The sequence below is a fragment of the Taudactylus pleione genome, unplaced genomic scaffold (assembly GCF_031769625.1).
Source record: "Taudactylus pleione unplaced genomic scaffold, aTauple2 ptg000077l, whole genome shotgun sequence".
NCBI classification, from domain to species: Eukaryota; Metazoa; Chordata; class Amphibia; order Anura; family Myobatrachidae; genus Taudactylus; species Taudactylus pleione.
This window is the reverse complement of record NW_028284479.1, coordinates 2,379,817-2,402,452: the sequence shown is the minus strand read 5'-3', so window position 1 is coordinate 2,402,452 and position 22,636 is coordinate 2,379,817. Positions and strand designations below refer to the sequence as shown.

The following is a 22,636-nucleotide window of genomic DNA, read 5'->3' as shown; positions in this document are numbered from 1 at the left end:
GGTAATAGTTCAAAAAGCCAAGGAATCGCGGGATGGCTTTAAGAGAGGTTGGTTGAACCCACTTAAGTATAGCCTCGACTTTCTGAAGATCCATAAAAAGTCCATGAGACGAGATGGTAGATCCCAAAAAAGAAACCTGCGAGACATCAAAGTCACATTTTTCTAACTTGGCGTAAAGATGATTCTCTCGCAGCTTTTGAAGAACCTGACGAATGTGCGGATGATGCAGATCTGGAGATTGAGTAAAGATTAAAATGTCGTCCAGATATAAAAAAACAACGAAAACCCGCAAAAATTCATGGAGGATGTCATTGATCAGGTCCTGAAAAACAGCCGGAGTGTTGGATAACCCAAAAGGCATAACCAGATACTTGCAATGCCCAGAATGAGCACGGAAAGCAGTTTTCAATTCATCCCCTTCTTTGATAAGAATTAAGTTGTACGCCCCACGGAGATCAATCTTGGAGAAAAAACTAGCTTGACGTAGCTAATCAAATAGTACCGGAATGAGGCGTAGAGGATATGAATTTTTAACTGTGATGTTATTGAGTCCTCGATAATCGATGCAGGGACGAAGAGATCCATCCTTCTTCCCTACAAAGAAGAATCAAGCTCCTACAGGTGATCTGGAGGGACGTATAAAACCTTTGGCCAAAGCGTCCTCGATGTATTCTCTCATTGCTCTCTCCTCTGGTACTGAAAGGGAATACAACCGTCCTTTGGGCAATTTAGCATCTGGAAGTAAGTTGATCGCACAATCATAGGATCTATGTGGAGAAAGGACACTGCAAGTTTTTTTGAAAAAATAAACTCCGCATAATCTTGGTATTGGGACGGAATACCAGGATGAACCTCCGCAACTGTAGAAAGAACAGATCGAAAAGGACAGCCAAGCAACAATCCTGACAGGTCTGACTCCATTTAACAATTTCTCCGGATTGCCAATCAATAATAGGATTATGGTCCCTTAGCCATGGGAAACCAAGCACAACTGGAGCTATAGGACAATGGAGACGGTAAAATGATAGTCTCGGAGTGCAAAATACAAACGGAAAAACGGAGGGGGCGTTTTAAATTTGACATGGCCTGAATAAATTAACCCTCCATCTACACCGCAGAGAGATATTCTGTTCCAGAGAAATAACTGGAATACCCAGAGTGCGGAAGAAGAGAATATCCATGAAATGTCCAGATGCCCCACTATCCAAAAAGGCCGAAGTAGTGAGGATGGAATCAGCAAGTTGGATGGTAGCTGGAACTAAAATGGAATTTTTGGAGGAAATGGACGCTAGGCCTAAGTGCAGATCCTCCCGAGCACCTAGGCCTTGTTGTTATTTACTGGTTTGAGTGGACAACAGTTGACGGAATGACCCTTGTCACTGCAGTACATACAAAGGCCTAAAGACCTTCTTCTGCATCTCTCTTCTGGTGATAGACGAGAGGCCCTGATTTGCATGGGTTCCTCTGTGTCCGAAGGTGGAATCCATGAAAGAGCACGAGGTGACTTGGTAGGAAGGTTTTGTTCTTGCCTACGTTCGCGTAGATGCCGATCAATCCTAATGGCTTGCTGCATTAGATCGTCCAAAGATTCAGAGGGTGAATATTGGACAAGAATGTAATTGATGGCGTCCGAAAGACCGAACCGGTATTGGCTGCGTAGAGCTGGATCGTTCCAGCCTGAATCGGTGGCCCATCTGCGGAATTCTGAGGAATAGTTCTCCGCCGCTTTCTGACCCTGTTTGAGAGCACGCAATTTAGACACTGCCAAAGCAAGGCAACCCGGGTCGTCATATAATAGGCCTAAAGCCATAAAGAAAGCATCCACGGTCTGTAATGCAGCATGTGTTGAGGGCAATCCGAAGGCCTAAGTCTGTGAATCCCCCTGAAGGAGAGAGATGACTAATCCCACTTGTTGTAACTGCGTACCTGAAGAGACTGGACGAAGTCGAAAATAAAGTTTACAACTTTCACGAAAGTTTAAAAATGGTCAACGATCTCCAGAAAAGCGATAAGGTAAATTCATCTTGGGTTCTTGCGGAGGAATAGGATACACTGGTGAACGATTCTCTTCAAGCCGTATAGAAATTTCCTGCACCTTCTGGGTAAGAACTTGGATCTGTGCAGCCAGCACTTGGGCAGGATTCTGTCCCTGCTTCATAATAAAAGATGGATAAGGCTGATGACAACCCCAAAGTTCTTTCTACAGTATATTATGGGCCTACTATAATGTTACGGTCTCCAGATATACGTTTAAGGTAGTCGTCCAGATAGGTAAGGAGTAGATGTCAGAACTGGAGTCTCACGAAGGCCGATGGTACAGCAGCTGGAGCTAGAAGAGCTAAGAGTCTGAGGGTTGCGGTTCTTTTTGGAACAGATGATGGCCAAATAAGCCGATAGTGCGGGCAATGGTATGGCTATTTAGCCGAAGATGCAGCTATTAAGCCTGTAATGGCAGCCAATAGGCCGATGATGCGGCTATTAAGCAGATGTTGGCGGCCAATGGGCCAGCGGCGCGGCTATTAGCCGATGGAGCGGCCAGAAAGCCAGTGAAAAAGCCAATAGGCTGCTGATGCAGGGAAGTGATGGGTGCTGCGGCTAGAGGAGCCGATGACCGCACAGCTGATGCAGGAGCTTGGAGTTCCCCAGCGCGCCTGGAACGGAGCAGGAGCAGTGGAGGAAGCAGATGTCCCGGAGAGGCAGCTCATGGTGCTGCAGCTCAGCGAGCTGATGGCAGCACGGAGATGACGTGGAGGACGGAACAGCAGTGATGCGGGAGCCGGTGGGGAAGCCGGTCTGGCACCGACTATTCTTTCAGCGTCAGGAGGCAGCAGACTACGGCTGGTGCTGTGGCTAGGAGAGCCAGTGGCAGCACGAGGATGGCAGGAAGGACGGGTGTCCTGGAGCAGCCAAGCGGTCAGAGGAAACCCAGAATCCTTGTGACAGGTAAGGAGCGCTGACCATGCAGCTGCCGAGGGGATAACAATCCAATATAGTCGGCAGGGCGGCAAGGGTCCCGTGGCTACAAATACCAAAGAGCACCAATCACAGCAAGCAAACCATGACATCACTTCCTGGAGCGTGCTGATCACCTCATCCCAGGAATGACTGGAGTAACCCCATCCTTTTCAGGCACTTTGTTAGGAGACAAAATGCGGTTGGTAACACCACCATGTTTAAGGCGTGAGAATGGACATTCTCCAACATGAATTAAGCGCACTGAATTAAATCGCTCCAGGAGCTCCTTCCCAGCGCTATTCAATTCGTGTTGGATTGAATCGTGCCCTATGACTAGGATCAGCAAATCAGGCATATGTAACATGAAGAATTTCACAGATTCCCCAACAAAACGGCAAACATCGATGGCCGACAGTTTTTGTTGTCTGATTGGTGATTCGGACGGCAAGTGTATGGAGGCCTTTAAAAAGCACAGCATGTATAGTAGCTTAGCATCCTCCAGTACACAGACAGAACACAGCAGACACTGGAATGAATTCTGAGACAACAGCCAACACTTAACACTATGGGATAAATGCAGTACCCTGCACGAAGCAGGCATAAGCGTGTTCACAGCAAGTAAGCCTTAAAAGGGCAATCATTTAAAAGGCAAAACCAAAACTAAATTTTGACTTTCAAATGGTTGCCCAAAAGATTGGGCAGACTCGCCAGCAATTTGCCGATGCCAATGTCTCACAGGGTATTCTATGTATTTATATGGAAAGCAATTTTGGAAATAGTCTTATTTAATCTACATTTACTGAAGTACATAGCAAAGACAACGCTCATATCTTAAAACAAAGCACTAAATAGAGAGTTAGTGGTCTACATTTCTGTATCTTCACAAATAAAAATGATAAACACGTAAATGCAATCCTATGGCACTCCACACACACTGAGAACATAAATGATCAACACAGATGGTGTCCTGGTTGGGCTGGAGCCGATTGCCCCAGCATTGTGAGGCAGCAATAATTAGCACTGTGCCACCCGATTTTATTAGTATTAAAGGGGACTGTAACCTTAAATAGAGTATGTGCTAATTTATGCCTGAAGACAGAGCAATGTATTTTGTAAATCTATTTGCATCTTGTTGCCACAATCTGAGGTAATTTCAGACCTGGCCATGCCCCTCAGTTTAATGATCAGCCTCAGTAAGGCCACGCATATCCCTTGTCACTAAACAATGTCCCAGTGGCATGGTATTGCAAGGATTACCACACTTCAATAAGATTGACAGGAGAGCCGTGGGAGGAGAGAACCAATGGCAACGTTACTGTATGGTGAACTCTGGGAGCAGACTTACACCATCATAGTATAACAATCATTTTATTCATTCATCCTTTAAAATGTACATTATAAAAATACAAAAGGAAAAAACTGTATAGAGTTAGCCACTTTACATACACAGGATTGTACAGAACAGTCTATGAAGCTTAGCATATGGTCCTACAAAGCAATAACCATCATGCAACTCAATGTTTTCATGACCTGGGCATGTTCTTTAAAAAAAAATGGGATTTATGGCAGTGCCCAGATGGCTGAGAAGGCCTAATTAGACCATGGCATAGCAGATTTATTCACTTGTTCTGTTATACTGCAGCTCTGACATTATTGTGAAATGGAACAGACTGGTTACAACATGCAATGACTACTTTATTGCTTTAATCTTAAATCAGTTTGTTTTGGCACTTAAGAGTACTGTCTGAATGTAAGGAGACATGGGAATGAGTGAGAAGCACAAGCTGAGCCACTCTAGGAAAGATACATTAAATTTATAGGCAACAGTCTAATTTCTTCTCAAAGTCAATGCAATGCTTTGTGGATCATCTTTACCATCTGTTGAGCATAAAACCGACTACAAGCAGGTCTACTTCATTTCTGTAATTAAATACTTGTAATTTTAACTTTAGAATGAAGCAAATACAGTAAAAGCCGATGTTCACACAAAGTAGTGTATAACTTTTTAGCACTCTGCAGTTACATTTCAGTAAGCCAAAATAAAAGCTTGCGGTATCCTCCAATTACACAGAGAGGCAGAGACCGGTGCCAGCTGAGTCCAGATCCCACAGGAGCAGTGCCAACAAGGATGGGCTGAAGAGATAAGAAATTGGACATGGTAAATGTGTACGCTGAAAACTGGTGTATATACACAGACAGAAGAAAGTTATGGACATGATGTACTGAGATCTGTATGTATGCTACATCTATGCATGTTCAATTCCAGCCTTTTGTGAGGTTTTCTCACTTAAATAATGGGACATCTACTACGGGTAATTTGCTATGAGATTAAGAAGGAAGGTATACAGTGGCAGATGCTTGGCCAAATTACTTGCTGGATATAGCCTTGAAAAAGTTATCATTCCAAATCATATCCACAATAATGATCGATACATAGAAGACAGAGTGTTCCCTTTCTGGCATCACTAGATAAAACCACAGGGCACAACTTGTGTTCTAGTAAGCAGGTCACAGCAAATTGGGTGACATTTCATGGGATTAAAGCTTACCTTTTACCTACACACTAAATAGGTTCTGTAACACACAATATAGAACTAAACATTTTCACATTTACTTTTTAATTTATTGGAATGCAGTCTCCAAGTTAACATTCAGAGTGTTGATACCCTATTGTCAACATGTCGACAACTTTAGGGTTAGGCTACGTCGACATTTAGAACATGTCAACATAATATACCACACTAATTCTACTTTCACTTTACATGAAGCAATTTGTATTCTGGGCAGCTATAACTATTCATAAAAGTATTATTAAGTGTGTTACAACAACCCACGTACTGGCAGGGGTATGTGATCCTAAGAAACAATTTGTGACATCTTAGTATAATGTTGTGACATCCTAGTATAATGATCTTTGCACACTATTCAAAAAGAGTAAAATAAAAATTAAACACATTCAGTACACAACATTTTCAAATAAGTTAATAAAAAGCTTTGCTATGCAATATAATTATTCCAGCCTCTATGATCGTTGTCTGAAGATACTTTCTTTCTGGCTTTAATCAGAGACTGAACTACTGCATATAAAAATAATATTATTTATATATATATATATTTTTTTAAAGATCTTGGGCCAAATGTAATAGGGTGAGAATTTACAAAATGTGATAGTTTAGCAGTAAACTCTCACACTATTACATTGGTCGAGTTGTATCTCCAAAATGGGAAAACATCTGGATGAGTGTTTAAATTGTGAGACTTATTTGAGTATGAAAAACATGTGAGTTTGCATGTTCTCGGACTCTATTACATTGGCCGAGTTTAAAAAGTGTTTACTGCTAAACTCTCACATTTTCTTAACTCTCACCCTATTACATTTGGGCCCTTGGCCTCAAGAGCCATGCCATGAAATTTAACTAGTGGATGTCCTGAAAAACAATCGGCCCTTGGGACAACAGATCTCGTTGAAGTGGAAATCTGACCCCTGGTCTCACTGCCATGTTAAGTGGCTCTGAGTACCAAACCATTTTTTGACCGGTTTGGTGCTATTAATATTACTGGAATTCCTTTTTATTTGTTTTTTTTATCATCTTTCCAAGTACTTGAGGAAGCATAGGTGTATTGGGCAAAAAATGTAGGCTAGATGGAACCTCCATGGCATCTACAGATGTGCCCAGCTAGTTTGTTGCTCATAGCGCGCCATTCAGGCCTCCTGTGTCGCTCTAAGGAACGTTACGTGATGGCTGTACTGTGGCGTACTGTAGTATTCTACAAAGAAAAATAAGCCATGGCATGCAATACAGTGCTTAACCTCTAGGTGGCTAGTGCTCCATTTATAAAATTTGTACTGCGGTGGGATGTTGAGAGAAATGCTTTCAGTTCAGTAGAGTTCTTTAAAATAACTGAACTTCAGTTGCTCTGTCATTATGTAATGCTTAATGTACGTCTTCTGGTCAATGTTAGCTACTGTACGGCTGCTTTATTGGGATTCTGTACAGTAATATGCATCTACTGTAGGGTCACTTTTGGGAACCGGTACTTTGCAGCACAGTAATAGAGATGTGTCCACATACATCTAACCTCCGTTCGCTACAAGTTGCTCCACACATAGCACAGGAGTGCTGTGTAACTCAGTAGTGCTGAGCGTCTTTTTACTCTAAAATGCGTCTTATTAGCACAAGCAGCTTCTGCTGATTAAAATGATAGGCATGCTGCATATGTTCTGTGAGCCAGTACGGGTGTATCTGCAAGCAAATCACGTTAAAGTGTTACAGTCGCTATTAGTGTAACGTAACGTTTCGCGTTGATACACCCAAACTGGCTCACAGAATATAGGCATGCTGCATATCATTTTAATCAGCAGAAGCTGCTTGTGCTATCAATTCAATTTGCTATATGATTTAGATGCATTTGAAGGTAAAAAGTTGCATAAAAGACGCTCGCGCTACCGAGTCATCATGTCTTAATGAAAGCTGTGCATGCCTGTGACCCCTGTCTGAGCCCATGAGGCAAATAACAAAAAAAAATAATAATAATATATATATATTTTATATAACAGTACAAGACTCACACACATTCTGTACGGTTATTATTTAATACTTTATTACACATTCTTCTACAGCCCTGATTCCATGACCAAAATGCTATACTATAGTGTACTCAATCACAGCTTCTGTCAGTCAATCAGGCGGTGATACAGAAAATGCATTGGAACTCTGACGCATGTGCTGTGTAGTTTAGGAAAAGTGACACCTGGTGGACAAAAAGTTGTATTACACGATATGACTTTTTTCCAGTGCTACGCTGTGTGGTTTTTAAATTTTTTTTTTACAGCAGAGGTACGGGTGCCAGCCGCCTGCTGGCACTTGTAGTTCCACAAGTGCCAGAGGGCGGGCATGCTGGTACCTGGAGGTCCACTGTAAAAAACAATAGTTTCATTCTATTTTTCACACTATTACCCCTGCACCCAATGGTCAGGGGTGCAGGGAAGAGCCCAGGGCTTCAGCTTACGCCTGGGGTGCCCGGGGTAGAGGGGACGCCTTTTACTGGGGGTCCCTACCTCCCCTGAGATCCCCGTCTTGGGCTGACTGGCTTGGGGTGATAAAGCTTTGGCCGGGGAGACCCGGTGAAAGGGTCCCCTGACTGTTGCATTACACCCTGGCCGGATTTCAGCCCAGTGCTGGTTTTAAAAATAGGGGGGAGCCCCACGCAATGTTCTCCCCCGATTTTTTAAAACCAGGACTGGCGCAGCAGCCCAGTGCTGGTTCCTAAAACAAGGGGGAACCCTAAACATTTTGTCCCCCATATTTTTGGAACCAGGACAGGCTGAGGCACCCATGGGCTGGTTATGCTTTTTGTGGGGGGACCATATGTAATTTATTTTTTTTCACATTTAACCCCCCCCCTTTTTTTTTTTTTACATTAAAAAACACACAAGCAGCCCTCACATATCTCACTGATATGTGCAGGATTCTTGCTCGGGAGTGTTTGGCTGCGGTCAGACACTTGCAACTCGGGGGTGAAATCTCGAACAGATGCAACATCTGAAAACACAATCTCAGCTAAAACATGCATCTTGTTAAATTTGAGTGTTTCAGAAGCCTAAAATCACCAGATTATCAACGATGCAAATGGAGTTTTAATCGGCAAAATTCGATCAAACCCGAACCTTAGTAAATTTACAGTTACATATAAAAGAAATTCTAAAAGAGAAGTGTATCAATGACAAAAAAATCCACACAGGCAAAAACAAACTTGTACTCTGCCAGCTGGAGACCTTTCCACAATAAGTAAAACTGTAAGCTGATTGACATAATTCTTCAGAAAAAAAAAACTATTTGTTACATTATCTTACATGAGGATGCCCTAAATGATGGATGAGAAGTTGGGTGTTCATCTTTCCTGGACATCCAGTGGTTGCAAACAAGTTTTCATTGCATTTGGACCACCTGGATAAAATAAATAAATTAGCAATACATCTGAAATTATTTGTGTTCATACTTAAATAAAGCAAGTTACAGCACCTGCCCAATTACTTAACTTTCAGGTGGGATACATCTTCTTTATCTTGTACCACTCTGTGGCAGTGCACTGGGCTGAGTGGCAAGCTTGCACAGACTAGTAGGGGTATATTGACTAAAGTGTGGCTCTTAGAAGTGAAGTTGTTGCTCATAGCAAAAAAATAAGATTCTAGCTATTATCTTCCAGAAGGTGCTAGATATAGGATAACTAGATTCCGATTGGTTGCCATGGGCAACATCTCCACTTCTATAAATCCACACTTAAATATAGATTAACACACTCACTGATGCAAGTATTAGTGGACATGTGCTATAACTCCTTTCTTTTGCCCACTGTTTAGGCGATTCTTTTTAACAGAGCTGCAAAGGAAACCCAGACAAAATATGACCAGAGATAAAAAGGAATAACTGTTTAATTACAGAGCCAAACAATAGTGGAGATTTAAGAAGCGGAATGAAGTAACACTGATTTATTTATGATAGGAAGTGGGTTAAATGGCTACATTGAGAATGGAATTTAGGATAAGTGAAAACAAATAAAACAAAACCAAAACGAGATATATGCACCTGAAATATCTTGCTCTGTCAGAATGTACAGGCTTATTGTCTTGTGGGTAACTAAAATGAACACAAAAATGTTAATCCACATTATATTAATCATAGATAATTTTTGATACATTGCAAAGCATATATTTTAAATAAGTTGCACAGTAAAAGTAGGTAGGTTTGGGCATTGTGTATTATTAAATACACATACCATAGGCGCACAATAGGATTCATAAGTGGATGTCACCATTGTGAAAATATATAATAGGGATGCAATAGAGATAATCTGGGTGTAACGTAATCCATTCCCAGCAGATGGGCTCAGAAAAATGGAAGAAAATGATTCATTACAGTTTAATCATGCAGAAATGTGGTGGTGCATACTATTTAAGCACTTGCTATCACTATATCTTTGGAACAACCAGCTGTACAATGATGTACTCGAAAGGTCCACTTAAGCTTTAAATCAGAGGGTGGTTCAATAAATAAGGTAACAAAACTTATTTTTGCACATATTCTCCATACTTGTCTAAGCATTTGTTCCAACGGTACACCAAGGCATCTATCCCAGCATAGAAGATATCAGTGTCAATTTTTTTTTTTTTTAGCTGCTTCAGTACCCAGCATGAACACTTTTTCCTGTACCCCAGTTTCTCATGAACAATGTTGTGCACAGTACCCACTGAGATGTTCAGTTTGTCAGCAATATCACTAACTGAAATGCGTTTGTCCTCCTGAATAAGACCTTCAGTGTGGCACAAATGGTCATCTGTGGGGGATGTGCTTGGCCGGGCAGACCACTGCTCATCTTGAACGTCTGTCCTGTCGTCATCATAGGTAGTGCACCAAACACAAACCAGTTTCTGCGACATGTCGTTATCACCATACACCCTTATAAATTGCCGATGAATATCTGATGCTGATGTGCCCTTTAGATGCAAAAATCTGATCGCACTACGCATTTCAATGTGTGACCATTTTTCCGCCAACCCCGCCATCTTGCAACTGATGTTGGGACAGTATGACTGATATAAGGCGCAGTCTAATGGCCATGAGGGGAAGCAGTGGTCTATCTGCTCTGGCCTGACGGGAAATTACAATGAAATGGAGAACATTACACTTGTGAGAGGTCTCGTTACCTTACTTATTGAACCACCCTCGTACTTACAAAACAATAACCACTGTATGTATGTATGTATGTATGTATGTATGTATGTATGTTGTATTTGCACAGGCAACCTGTTTCATCTTCAGAATTAAGAAAAAAAACTAACAAAAAAACACTAACAGTTATAAAAAGTAGAATTAAATGTAAACAAGCACCAACCTTGAGCGAGGCATCTCCCAGATTACCCAGTCATTCCCTGCAACTGCTCCTACTCTGAATGTATTTTTTAAGCACCAATCTGCAGACATAAGAGGCACCTGCATGGACTCAAGAGACAGAATGGCTTGACTCGTTGTCAAATCATAGAACCGTATGGTGCCAGCCTTCTCTGCTACCATCAGCTGGAGGAAGAGAGTAATATTGGTTATGTCAGTATACACATGCAAAACCTTAACATTAATACATATATTTCACACTACAAAAAAAAGCCACATAAAATAGGACACATCCCCATATGTAAAAGGTATAAAATATACAAAGTTGAGACATAGCCGAGGAACGTGTGTGTGTTTACCATGCTGAATTCTTGTACAATATTGCAACGTAATGGCTGTGATGTGTTTTTACCACACTACTTCAATTGGTGCTTTAAACAAACAACCTCTAACTGTACATTATGTGCAGAAATGCACCATTGTAAATTCTAGCATAATGTGTTAGTGTATAGTATGGTTGAGCACCAGTGTTCTGTAAAGTAGTTACATTACACAGACAAAGAAATACCTTGAAAGCTTCTTCTGGATGCCACGCCACACTCATGCCTGGGGAGCGCAACATAAACATAGCAATTTGGTTCCCTACTAAATCCCAGATTCTAAAATGGAAAATAAATATAAATCAAGACAATGTTGCACAACTTAGGCCACAGATTCCCAAACAGTGTGCCAGGGCACATATAGAGGTGTAATCACAAAGCCAGGCTGGGGGTCAAAAGGAGTCTAAGGGCCATGTCGGATTCAGTTGATCGATTTTTTTTCTACTCTGCTTGCATCAAAGTCGCACTGCATATACATCCAGGGTCCGTGCGCAGAGAGTCACAGTTGTCATTGAGACGCAGTGTCTCAGAAATGTCTTGAAAATGTATTGGAAGCTCCTGGGCAGTGGCTATGCAGACACCTGGAGATGGTCTGTCTTATGGGAGTGTGTCGCAGGCGTGTCACTAAAGTGGTTGCAAACAGAGCATCAGAACATAGACCCAGCTTCAAATTGAAAAGGAGACTCCTGTGCATTACTTTTGTATGTTCATATTCCCACCTTGTGACAGTCTCAGAGTGTATGTGGTCATAATATCCACAAGAATATTGCAGACAAATGTTCTTGTCAGCACTATAATCCCAGCACCAGAATGTCATCCTCGTTAAAATGCCAATTAAAGCATTTTAGCAGTGTCGGCAGTATAACTTCTTTCACAGCGTGTAAACAGTTATACTGCTAACAGCGGTAAAATGCTTTCATTATCACTTTAATGGGCTTGACATCGTGGTGTTGGTAAGAACATTGTCTGCAATGTTTTTGTCGACATAATGTACCCAACCCCCATATAGCACCCCAACTATAATCACTGAAGCAGTGAATAGCAGCAGTGTGTGTCTGTGGTGTATAATAATTACACATAATATATATATATCTACATATATATATCTATATATATAATATTGTAGTGTTCACTCTATGTCCGGCAATGGGCCTAAAAAGGGGCACTTACTTATGCGTGTGCTCGAAAGGGGGGCGTGGCCATGACAAAAGGGGGCATGTCTTTAAGACGCGCCCTCTTTTCATCACTTTTGGGGGGGGGGTGTCCGACACTTAAGGACATACCAGGCCGCCCCCAAGTTCTTCTGTCTCTGTGAATAGATGCTGGCAGTGATCGCTGCACTGCTATTTTTCCCACATGCGGGACACTGCAGCCCGCAGGTGGGGACAGCACCTGGCAGGTTGTTGCCAAAAGGGCAGGGCGTATTCTGCCCTTTTGAAATCGGGCAGGGCGCGGCGACCTGCTAAAACAGCCTAGTGGGAGAGCTAATATTGGTAACCGTAATAAATTCAGACCCCAGATCTGACCTCCCCACTCATTTTAAAATGAGAACCCAAACCTTCCCAACCTTACTTGATCAAATTCCTTATATAACCTCCATATGGTTTAAAATTAGACCCCAGATCTGAGACCCACATCATTTATTGAAACTGAGAGAGCTCAGATCTGCGCTTACCCTCATCAGAAATTAGGCCCCAGATCTGTAGCAGTAAAACAATGTTTGCAGTAAAAAAAAAAAAAAAAAGTAAAAAAGCAAACTGTAAATATAAGCAGTGACCTACCTGAGGTCCTGCTTCTGGGCTGGTATTGAAACTATCTCACCCGGACTCTATTCTATCCTTATATGTATTGCACTCTGCCTACAATGGGTGGTCCATCAGAGGAAAGCCAGCCAGAGCTGGTTAGTAATTAAGTGCAATAAGAGCCGGACTGTGACGATGACGCAAGCTGGCAGTGGCAACTGCATGCATATGCAGCCAGGTGACCAACAGGGAATGCTGTCCGGCCTCTCTGACTGTATCTGACACAGTCTGAGCGACCTGTGAGCACTCTCTATGGCCCGGATACTAAGCATATGTATGCAATACACGCCTGCGGCCCCATGCAAGAACATTGTACCAGCTTGGGGGCATCTCCCTCTCCCGATCCAGTCTGTCCCTGGGCCGCACCTATGTGACCTCAAATGGCGCCAGCTAGAGACATTACAGTGCACTGGGAGGGCTAGTACATCCTTCCACTGTGCCATTGCCACCATGTAATCTATTAAGAGATCTGGAACGACAACAGCATGAAATAACTTCTCGTGTTTGGTTGGGTCATAAAAAGGCTGAAGTCTGAATGGAACAAAACTAATAGGAGACTTCTGCACTGAGCAAAATTAATGGAATTGACAAATTTTGCCAGCTAACTATGCAAAGTTAAACTGCCAAATGCAGAATGAGTGGAACATTTCTTGGAATGGTTTAGAAATTTTCCCTCATTCTGTGGTGCTGAGACACCAAGGGATGAACCAGTATCTTTAACAGCGTCTTGTTTAAAATGAAACTTCAAAGAAGAAGGAATCCACAGCTCTAGCGTCCAAGTTCATTATGCGTCTGTAGTAACTGTAGGGACGCAGTGCGACTCGGATGCATGCGCAGTACTTCCAACATCTGCCAACTGTGCAATTAGCGTGTACTTCTGAATCGGGCCTTGTCTGTGTTATCCTTTTTTCCCAAAGCTCGAGATATGAGATCCTTTAATAAACATGCAGTAAACACATTGTAAACTGGAGTCTTTTTGCATACTTTAACTTGGTTATCATTGTATTTCAACATCATGCATATCAGCCTTTACGGCGTAATATATTGTATCCTTGAGAGTATGTTGCAGAAGAATTATGATTACTTTGCTAAAGTATCCACCCTAGAGACAAAACTTGTCAGAACTTGTGTCATGCGCGGGAATGACAAGGCTCCCATGTCAAAAGCATGAAAGAGGCCGCACATTGAAGCTGCAGTGCCCATATATATACAGTGGGTAAATTAAGTATTGAACACGTCAACATTTTTCTCAGTAAATATATCTGTAGTGGGGCTACTGTAATGAAATTTTCACCAAATGTCAGCAACAACCCATGCAATCAACACACATGCAAAGAAATCAAACCATAGATGTCCACAAATTAAGTTATGTGTAATAATGTGAAATGACACAGGGAAAAAGTATTGAACACATGAAGAAAGGGAGGTGCAAAAAGACATGGAAAGCCAACACACCAGCTGAAATCTATCAGTAATTAGAAACCAATCTTTGCCCTTGTCAGTGCAAATTAAAGGCCCCAATACATCAGCAATTTGCAATTGATTGTGTATAAAAATCTTTCCCTTTTTCAATCGATTGCAGAATTGCCACAATCGATTGTGGCACATCACCTCAAAAACACCATGTTCAGCATCCTGGTAGATGGCAGCAGATTTTTATCAAGAATGTCTCAGTACATTTTTCCATTTATCCTTCTTTCAATTATGTAAAGCATGCCAGTACTGTATGCTGAAAAACAGCCTACCTCCAGACTTCACTGTTGGTATGCTGTTTTTGGGGTGATGTGCAGTGCCATTTCTCCTCCAAACATGGTGTGTATTATGGCATCCAAAGAGTTCAATTGTGGTCTCATATGACCAGACTATATTGTCCTAGTATTTCACAGGCTTGTCCAAATGTTGTGCAGCAAACTTTAAACGAGCTTCAACATGCTTTTTCTTCAGCAATGGGGTCTTACGTGGTGAGCGTGCATACAGGCCATGGCAGCTGAGTGCATTTGATGCAACTGTACCTGCTAAGTCCAGGTCTTTCTGAAGCTCTCCACAAGTGGTCCTTGGCTCTTGGACAACTCTTCTGATAATTCTTTTCACTCCTGTCAGAAATCTTGCGAGGAGCACCTGGTCGTGGGCGGTTTATGGTGAAATGATGTTCTTTCCACTTCCGAGTTATGTTCCCAACAGTGTTCACTGGAACATTCAGTAGTTTAGAAATCAGTCTGTAACCGATGCCATCAGTATGTTTTGCAACAATAAGGTTGTGAAGGTCTTGAGAGAGCTCTTTGCTTTTACCAATCATGAGATGTTTCTTGTGTGACAGCTTGGTAATGAGACACCTTTTTATAGGCCATCCGTTGGGACTTAACCAGCTTATATTCATTTGCACTGACAAGGGGCAGGATTGCTTTCTAATTACTGATAGATTTCAGCTGGTGTCTTGGCTTTCCATGCCTTTTTGCACCTCCCTTTCTTCATGTGTTCAATACTTTTTTCCCCTGTGTCATTTCACATCATTACACATAACTTAATTTATCCGCTGTGTGTGTAAAATATATATGTATATAAGTAATTATTATACACCACACACACACTGCTGCTACTCACTGCTTCAGTGATTATAGTTGGGGAGCTATATGGGGGTTGGGTACATTATGTCCATGTGCACTGTAATGTCTCTAGCTGGCGCCATTTGAGGTCATGTAGGTGCGGCCCAGGGGCAGACTGGATCGGGAGAGGGAGATGCCCCCAAGCTGGTACAATGTTCTTGCATGGGGCCGCAGGCGTGTATTGCATACATATGCTTAGTATCCGGGCCATAGGGAGTGCTCACAGGTCGCTCAGACTGTGTCAGATACAGTCAGAGAGGCCGGACAGCATTCCCTGTTGGTCACCTGGCTGCATATGCATGCAGTTGCCACTGCCAGCTTGCGTCATCGTCACAGTCCGGCTCGTACTGCACTTAATTACTAACCAGCTCTGGCTGGCTTTCCTCTGATGGACCACCCATTGTAGGCAGAGTGCAATACATATCAGGATAGAACAGAGTTTTTTTTTTTTTTACTGCAAACATTGTTTTACTGCTACAGATCTGGGGCCTAATTTCTGATGAGGGTAAGCGCAGATCTGAGCTCTCTCAGTTTCAATAAATGATGTGGGTCTCAGATCTGGGGTCTAATTTTAAACCATACGGAGGTTATATAAGGAATTTGATCAAGTAAGGTTGGGCAGATTTGGGTTTTCATTTTAAAATGAGTGGGGAGGTCAGATCTGGGGTCTGAATTTATTACGGTTACCAATATTAGCTCTCCCGCTAGGCTGTTTTAGCAGGTCGCCGCGCCCTGCCTGATTTCAAAAGGGCAGAATACGCCCTGTCAAAACCGGATAATTGGCGAAGACAGAATCTGTTTGCAATTGGAATCTGCGCAATGCTGTCTTGTAAAGGGCCTAGACTCCATCAGAAATAAAATCTCACAGCACTATTTTGTAAACAAAAGGTACATAGTCAGCCTTCCTCAAACACAGGCAGACTAAACAGGGAGGCTCCGACAGCGCAGCTGGAAGCCTCCTTCCTGTATGAGAATTAAATTCACTGTATAAACACATTTTGCAATTGCAGTTTAAAAACATCAGAATAATACATGTGTTATGTGTGTGGGCCCTGCCATGTGTTCTGTGTGTGGGCCCTGCCATGTGTTCTGTGTGTGGGCCCTGCCATGTGTTCTGTGTGTGGGCCCTGCCATGTGTTCTGTGTGTGGGCCCTGCCATGTGTTCTGTGTGTGGGCCCTGCCATGTGTTCTGTGTTTGGGCCCTGCCATGTGTTCTGTGTTTGGGCCCTGCCATGTGTTCTGTGTTTGGGCCTTGCCGTGTGCTTGAACGGTATCTCTGCTTGGGAGAGATGGGCTTTGTGTGTGCTGTATACTCATGAATGTGATCATAGGGTGGTGTCACGTGTTGTATCGTGGAGGTTGAATTGATGGCAGCTTTGAATGGTCGTGGGTGGTTGCCGTGTGGTGTTGTGTGAGTCAGATGGGTATGTTGTCTGCGGTTTGTTGGAGATGGCTTGCCTCCATGTGGGGTGAACAAGGGAAATTGTGATTCTGCCCAGTTGTGGTGTTGTGTGGGTCAGATAGGTATATTGTCTTTGTTGTGGTTATTGATGGATGATTTGCAGAGCTGCAGCTTGGTGCAGGATGGAGTTTGCCTAGGGATCATGAGGCTTGCAAACAAAGGAAAAACATGTGCTTCGGCCCTTCCCCCTCCCCATGGTCTAGTGACTACTGGATGAGGTCTGTTGTAGGTTCAGAGACCATGCGGTTTGGACAATAGGGCAGGAAGCATTCCCAACCCCCCTCACGCACAAACACGCACACCATCACCAGCCATCTTGAACATGTGCTCTCAGCAGACATTGATATATCTCTCATTGTATTTTAATATGTCTTTTTTCTCTCTCTCTCTCTCATATTGCTCATTGTATTTTGATCTTTAATAACCGTTTCATGTATTTTAACTGTACCTTATGACCTAATGTTTGTACAATTTATTTGCGCTCATTATTAGATCATAGCGTTGTAACATCTGTACTTTTACCTGAATAATCTTTAGCGCTTCGGACCGCTATTCAACTGTCTCGGTATTTCATTAATGGTATAATCAAAATAGCGACATCTTGTGGTTTTAGAAGGTACAGGCAGGTTTTGTCTTAGAGGTTCTAGGCAGGTCAATCTTAGAGGTTTATAGGCAGGAATGTATTAAAAGGTTTATTTACAAATTTAACAGCCCTGCCCTTTTGGCAGCAAACTGCCAGGTGCTGTCCCCACCCGCGGGCTGCAGCGTCCCGCGTGTGGGAAAAATAGCAGTGCAGCGATCACTGCCAGCATCTATTCACAGAGACAGAAGAACTTGGGGGCGGCCTGGCATGTCCTTAAGTGTCGGACACCCCCCAAAAGTGATGAAAAGAGGGCGCGTCTTAAAGACATGCCCCCTTTTGTCATGACCATGCCCCCTTTTCGAGCGCACGCATAAGTGGCCCCTTTTAGGCCCATTGCCGGACATAGAGTGAACACTACGTGTGTGTATAATATATATATATATAGTAGGATTTTACTAAATTTATTAAGCATACATTTTATGACTTATGTTCATTAGAACGGTCCTTGCATTGCATATTGGTCACTAGAACGGTCCCTGTATTTTATATGGGTCATTCCTGGGACTTTTGTCATGCCCTTTACTTGTCATCCCCCGTTACCTCCCGCAAATGCTCCGTCTGTCACACACTGCCAACTTCGGTCGCAGTGAGGGCTTTGACAAGCTAAATTGGTGCAAGCACAGTGCACCTGATGCATGTGCAGTCCAAAAAAAACCTTGCCCAGATCCTCCAACACTGGTCATATCCCGTGCTTACAGGTTACATAGAAGCAAATGATTCTATGGAGCTATTATACATGAATATACACAGCACAGAGAGTAACAAGCACTGCAATAAATTTTAGTAAGTAATAATATAAAGGAATGGGGGTGGAAAATACTATATGTAAGAGTGGTATGCACCCCGGCCTTCCCTCACATGGTGGCAGATGTATGAAGCTCTGGAAAGTGATAAAGTGCAGTGATAACAGTCCAACCACTCAGCTCCCAACTGTCATGTTAAAGGCTGTGTTTGGAAAATGACAGTTGGGAGCTGATTGGTTGGACAGTTATCACTCTGCACTTTATCACTTTCCAGAGCTTCATACATCTGCCCCATGGTGAGATGAAGCAAGGCCACGCTATTTCAGATACCATCATCATACCTAAATAAGATGTTTCCATGGTGTTCTTAATCCTGAGAATAGCAGATTTAAAAAAATATTAGTGGTCTTTGGATACTGTTTACAGCTTATTACGCAGAAAGTGACGAAAAGTATGCTCATCTGTGGTTACACAAATGAATGGATGCATGTACTGGCTGTAAAATCTATGTATTACAAGAGACGTGATATATTTGGAGTTAAGCAGAATAAGAGCAAGCTGAACTTTTGAAAATGCTCTTGCTGTTCTTTTAGAATGTACTTGGTTTTTAATATACTTGGCAATGTTTTCTGGTTTGTATCCAATGTCATACTGATTTCTCAACATTTAAGCCATCACTTTACAGAATCCATGTGGAACAACTGCTGACAATGTGGTAACTTGAATTTAAAGAAAAAAAAAAATCAATCATTCAATGTCATTATGAAGCTTTTGTGTTTAAACTATGATCATCAGTAAATAGGTTTTAAAGCCTGCTAACCTTTTAAAGTTAACATATTAAGAAATAATGCAGTCTTAGAAATTTGCCAGTTGTACAGATAGAATTGTTTTCTTTTGAGATAACCAGAGGGAATGAATTTCAATATAGCCTCTCACTAAATTATGAGACTCTTATTACAGTAACTCCTCTTCCAATATCATGGATTCTTAACCTAATTTGTCTGGTACTCATATCCGGTCATAAAAGTCTTTACTACACTTTTGTTACACTTCTACGGGGGGGGGGGGGAATTCAATAGTTGCTCCGTTCGGACGCGAATACCGCGGGTGCGCATTATTTCTGCTCGCCCCCCCTCCCGAGGCCCAATAGTTTAGACGGGTGTAGCCACTTTACGCGACTAAACCCGGTCTGTTTAGGTGCGACATATGCAAAAAGCAATGGGCATCCAGCACCAGAACAAACAATTAAATATCACCCCGTCTAAGGTGACGGCCGACCGGGCGCACTAAAACGTTTGAATCTCCATGTGAATGTCATAACTTATTAAATAGTTTAAATTGATCTGATAAAGAAGACTTTTAAAGACGTCACATAAAATACATTATTTGATTTTTGTTAACATAGGGACTAATTCAGAGTTATACACAAACCCTAGTGGTTGTAGATTAGCGCATGCACAGGATCTGTATAGTGTCTACTTAGACAGTTGCAGTGACCCTAAGGCAGCAGCACGATTGACATACCGCAGCTGCTTGAGGGCGAGGAACGGGCGGCGACAGCCAGCGTATCAGAAAACACGGGGCGTATTGGAAGCATTTTCTGGGCAAGCAGAGGCCAGTGGCTGCATCTTCTGACGCAGCCTCAAAGGACCCGGCTGCGTGAATACACTGGCCATCCTCAGTAAACTAACTTTTACTCCAATCCCTAATGTTCATGCAAGTGATCTGATGGTTGCATCCTCGGACGCAGCAGCAGATCACAAAAACTGTCAGGAGACATCCATTTACACAAGATGCCTGCGGCAATAGCATATTATTCCATGGGTGTGGTATAAAAGATCAGCAATATAAAAGTCAACAATCAATAGATCGACACAAAATGGTCAACTTGCAATAGGTTGACATGAACAAAAAGTCGTCGGGGTTAAAGGGTCGACAGTTTTTCTTGTAATTTAACCCTATCCTCCTAATACCTAACCCTCCCCCTAGTGCTCAACCTTAATCATCTTCTCTGGCAGCCTAATCCTAACCCTCCCCCAATTGCCTAACCTTAAAAATGTTGATAAAACCGTAAAATATATATATATATATATATATATATATATATATATATATCTCAACCATTTGCATGTTGACAATCTGATGTTTACCTATTGACTGTCGACCTTCTATCCGGATACCTTATTGCAAAGCCACAGCGTACAAACTGCAGTAGCTGTGCAATAGAGTACAACGCTGAATCAGGCCCAGAGACATAGCGGATTTATTTTAGACAACCAAATTATGAAAAAGCCAATAATTTAGCATGTGCACCATAACAATAGGTTAGAATACAAGTATGGATGCAGTCTAACAAATACAGTCTATGATTTAGCTTGTAACTAATATGTATACTTAGTTATTTAAATTATGGTTACATCAAGTTGGTCAAAGAGAAGCCATTAGATTGCTTCATTTGGTTTGGTTCTACCTACCTTCCTGGCATTGTATAGAAATTAGATATGAACTATTGGCGGTCATCTGCTCATAGTTCATATCTGTAGTCAAGCAGTTACTAATTTTTCACTGAGAGTACAATCCATTGTCCAACAGACCAGGGTTTCAGAATGCTTTTAGGACCATTGTGAAAACTGGTATTCTGCGATATAGCCTGCGTGGTCTAGAATTATACTGAGAATATTGACAATTCTTTATATAGAGAAGCATTACACAGGGCCATAGAGAGCAATGACGGGCACGGGTAATGGCGTGGCCAAATCATAGGGGCATGGCCACACCTGCCTGAAGAATGAAAGTTAATGGTAACCAAAATTAAACTAAGCAGCACGCATTGAGGAGGGAGTGCATTCTTCCCTCTGCACAGCTCATCTGGCATTACATCAAAACATGATAAAAAGAAACACGTAGTAAATAAATAGGAACAACGGAAAACTTAAAAGACTGATAAGATGCTGTTCTGCCATTTGTCAGTTTCCTGAACACTGGTTTTTAGACTGCAAGTACACATAACAGTCATGTTATAGCCACATTCACATTCCTACCTGCATGTGTGATCATCACTGACACTTGCAATTTCAGTTCCTTCATAAGAGCAGAAAACCACTTCATTGATGTAGCCAGAGTGACCCTCTATAACCTTACAAACAGAAATGGGGGGGAAAAAAAAAAGAAAAGGAAGCTTTTATAAATTTCACATACTGTAGTAACAAACCAGATTTTAGTGGCATGTACGTCAAAAAGCTACATTATGCACTATATAAATAACGGTTAATACATTTCTCGGGATGTAGTCTCAATACCGGCAGGGGAAACCCAACAAGGAACTTAAGATAGGCGTCGAAATGCTGATGCCTATCTTAATCCCGAAGCCCTTAGCGTTAGTCGCACACGAGGGGGGTGGGTGGGAGGGATAGGGGTTTTGGGGAGGGGGGCTTAAGGTTAGGCACCCCTGGGGAGAGAGTTTGGTACCACTGGGGAGGGGGGGTTAGGCACAAAGGGGGAGGGTTAGGTTTAGGCACTAACAGGGAGGGTGTGGGGTGGGTTAGGCTACACGAACACAGGGTTAGGGGGATTAGGGGGAGGGTAAGCATACTTACCCGACCCCTATTGGGATACCAACCATCGGGATGCAGATATTGGTATTCTGACAGGAGGCTTCTCGACAGCCGACATCACATACAGATTCCCATTTCTCTACTTTGTTCAGCCAACTGATGCAGACAAAATAGTCAAGGGTCCAAATAACTTATCAGATTGCTCTTTATTGGGTCAGGTAGGATTTTGTTCCCCCCCGTGAAGTTAACCATCACACTGGGAGGTTTTGTTTTGCCTTCTCTTGGAGTAAAGCATTAGAATTTATGAATTTAAAGACGCACTCGATGGATCTGTGTCTTCTTGCAACCTTACTGACTTTGGTGCTTGTGTTGCTACAATGTGATTGATGTATGATAAGAATTTGCATGTATATAGAGACATAATATTTGATTGGATATTAAATAACTAATATTTTTTAGATACTTCAGATGAACCATTTTATTTTGTAACATTACTACTTTTAAAGAGGACCCAATCCTTTTCTGGCAGAAGCATTTCTTTGAAATGTATAAATTAACTTTAAATAATTAAAAGTTATCCAACTCCTCAATGTTCTTCTAGTAAA

At 42.2% G+C, this 22,636-nt stretch overlaps 1 protein-coding gene across 2 annotated transcripts in view; it reads right to left on the bottom strand.

Annotated features, from left to right (window-relative positions):
* Nucleotides 1-4,307: 4,307 nt before the first annotated feature.
* NUP37 (nucleoporin 37) overlaps nucleotides 4,308-22,636 on the bottom strand; it is a 77,722-nt gene continuing 59,393 nt past the window's right edge. For both annotated transcript variants that reach the window (XM_088467832.1, XM_088467833.1), the window contains exons 5-10: nucleotides 21,519-21,613; nucleotides 11,413-11,503; nucleotides 10,849-11,030; nucleotides 9,543-9,593; nucleotides 8,810-8,903; nucleotides 4,308-5,088 (exon numbers count right to left, since the gene is read on the bottom strand). In XM_088467832.1, the coding sequence (XP_088323958.1) occupies nucleotides 4,975-5,088; nucleotides 8,810-8,903; nucleotides 9,543-9,593; nucleotides 10,849-11,030; nucleotides 11,413-11,503; nucleotides 21,519-21,613 (627 nt within the window). In that variant the 3' untranslated portion in view covers nucleotides 4,308-4,974. The remainder of the gene's footprint in view (nucleotides 5,089-8,809; nucleotides 8,904-9,542; nucleotides 9,594-10,848; nucleotides 11,031-11,412; nucleotides 11,504-21,518; nucleotides 21,614-22,636) is intronic.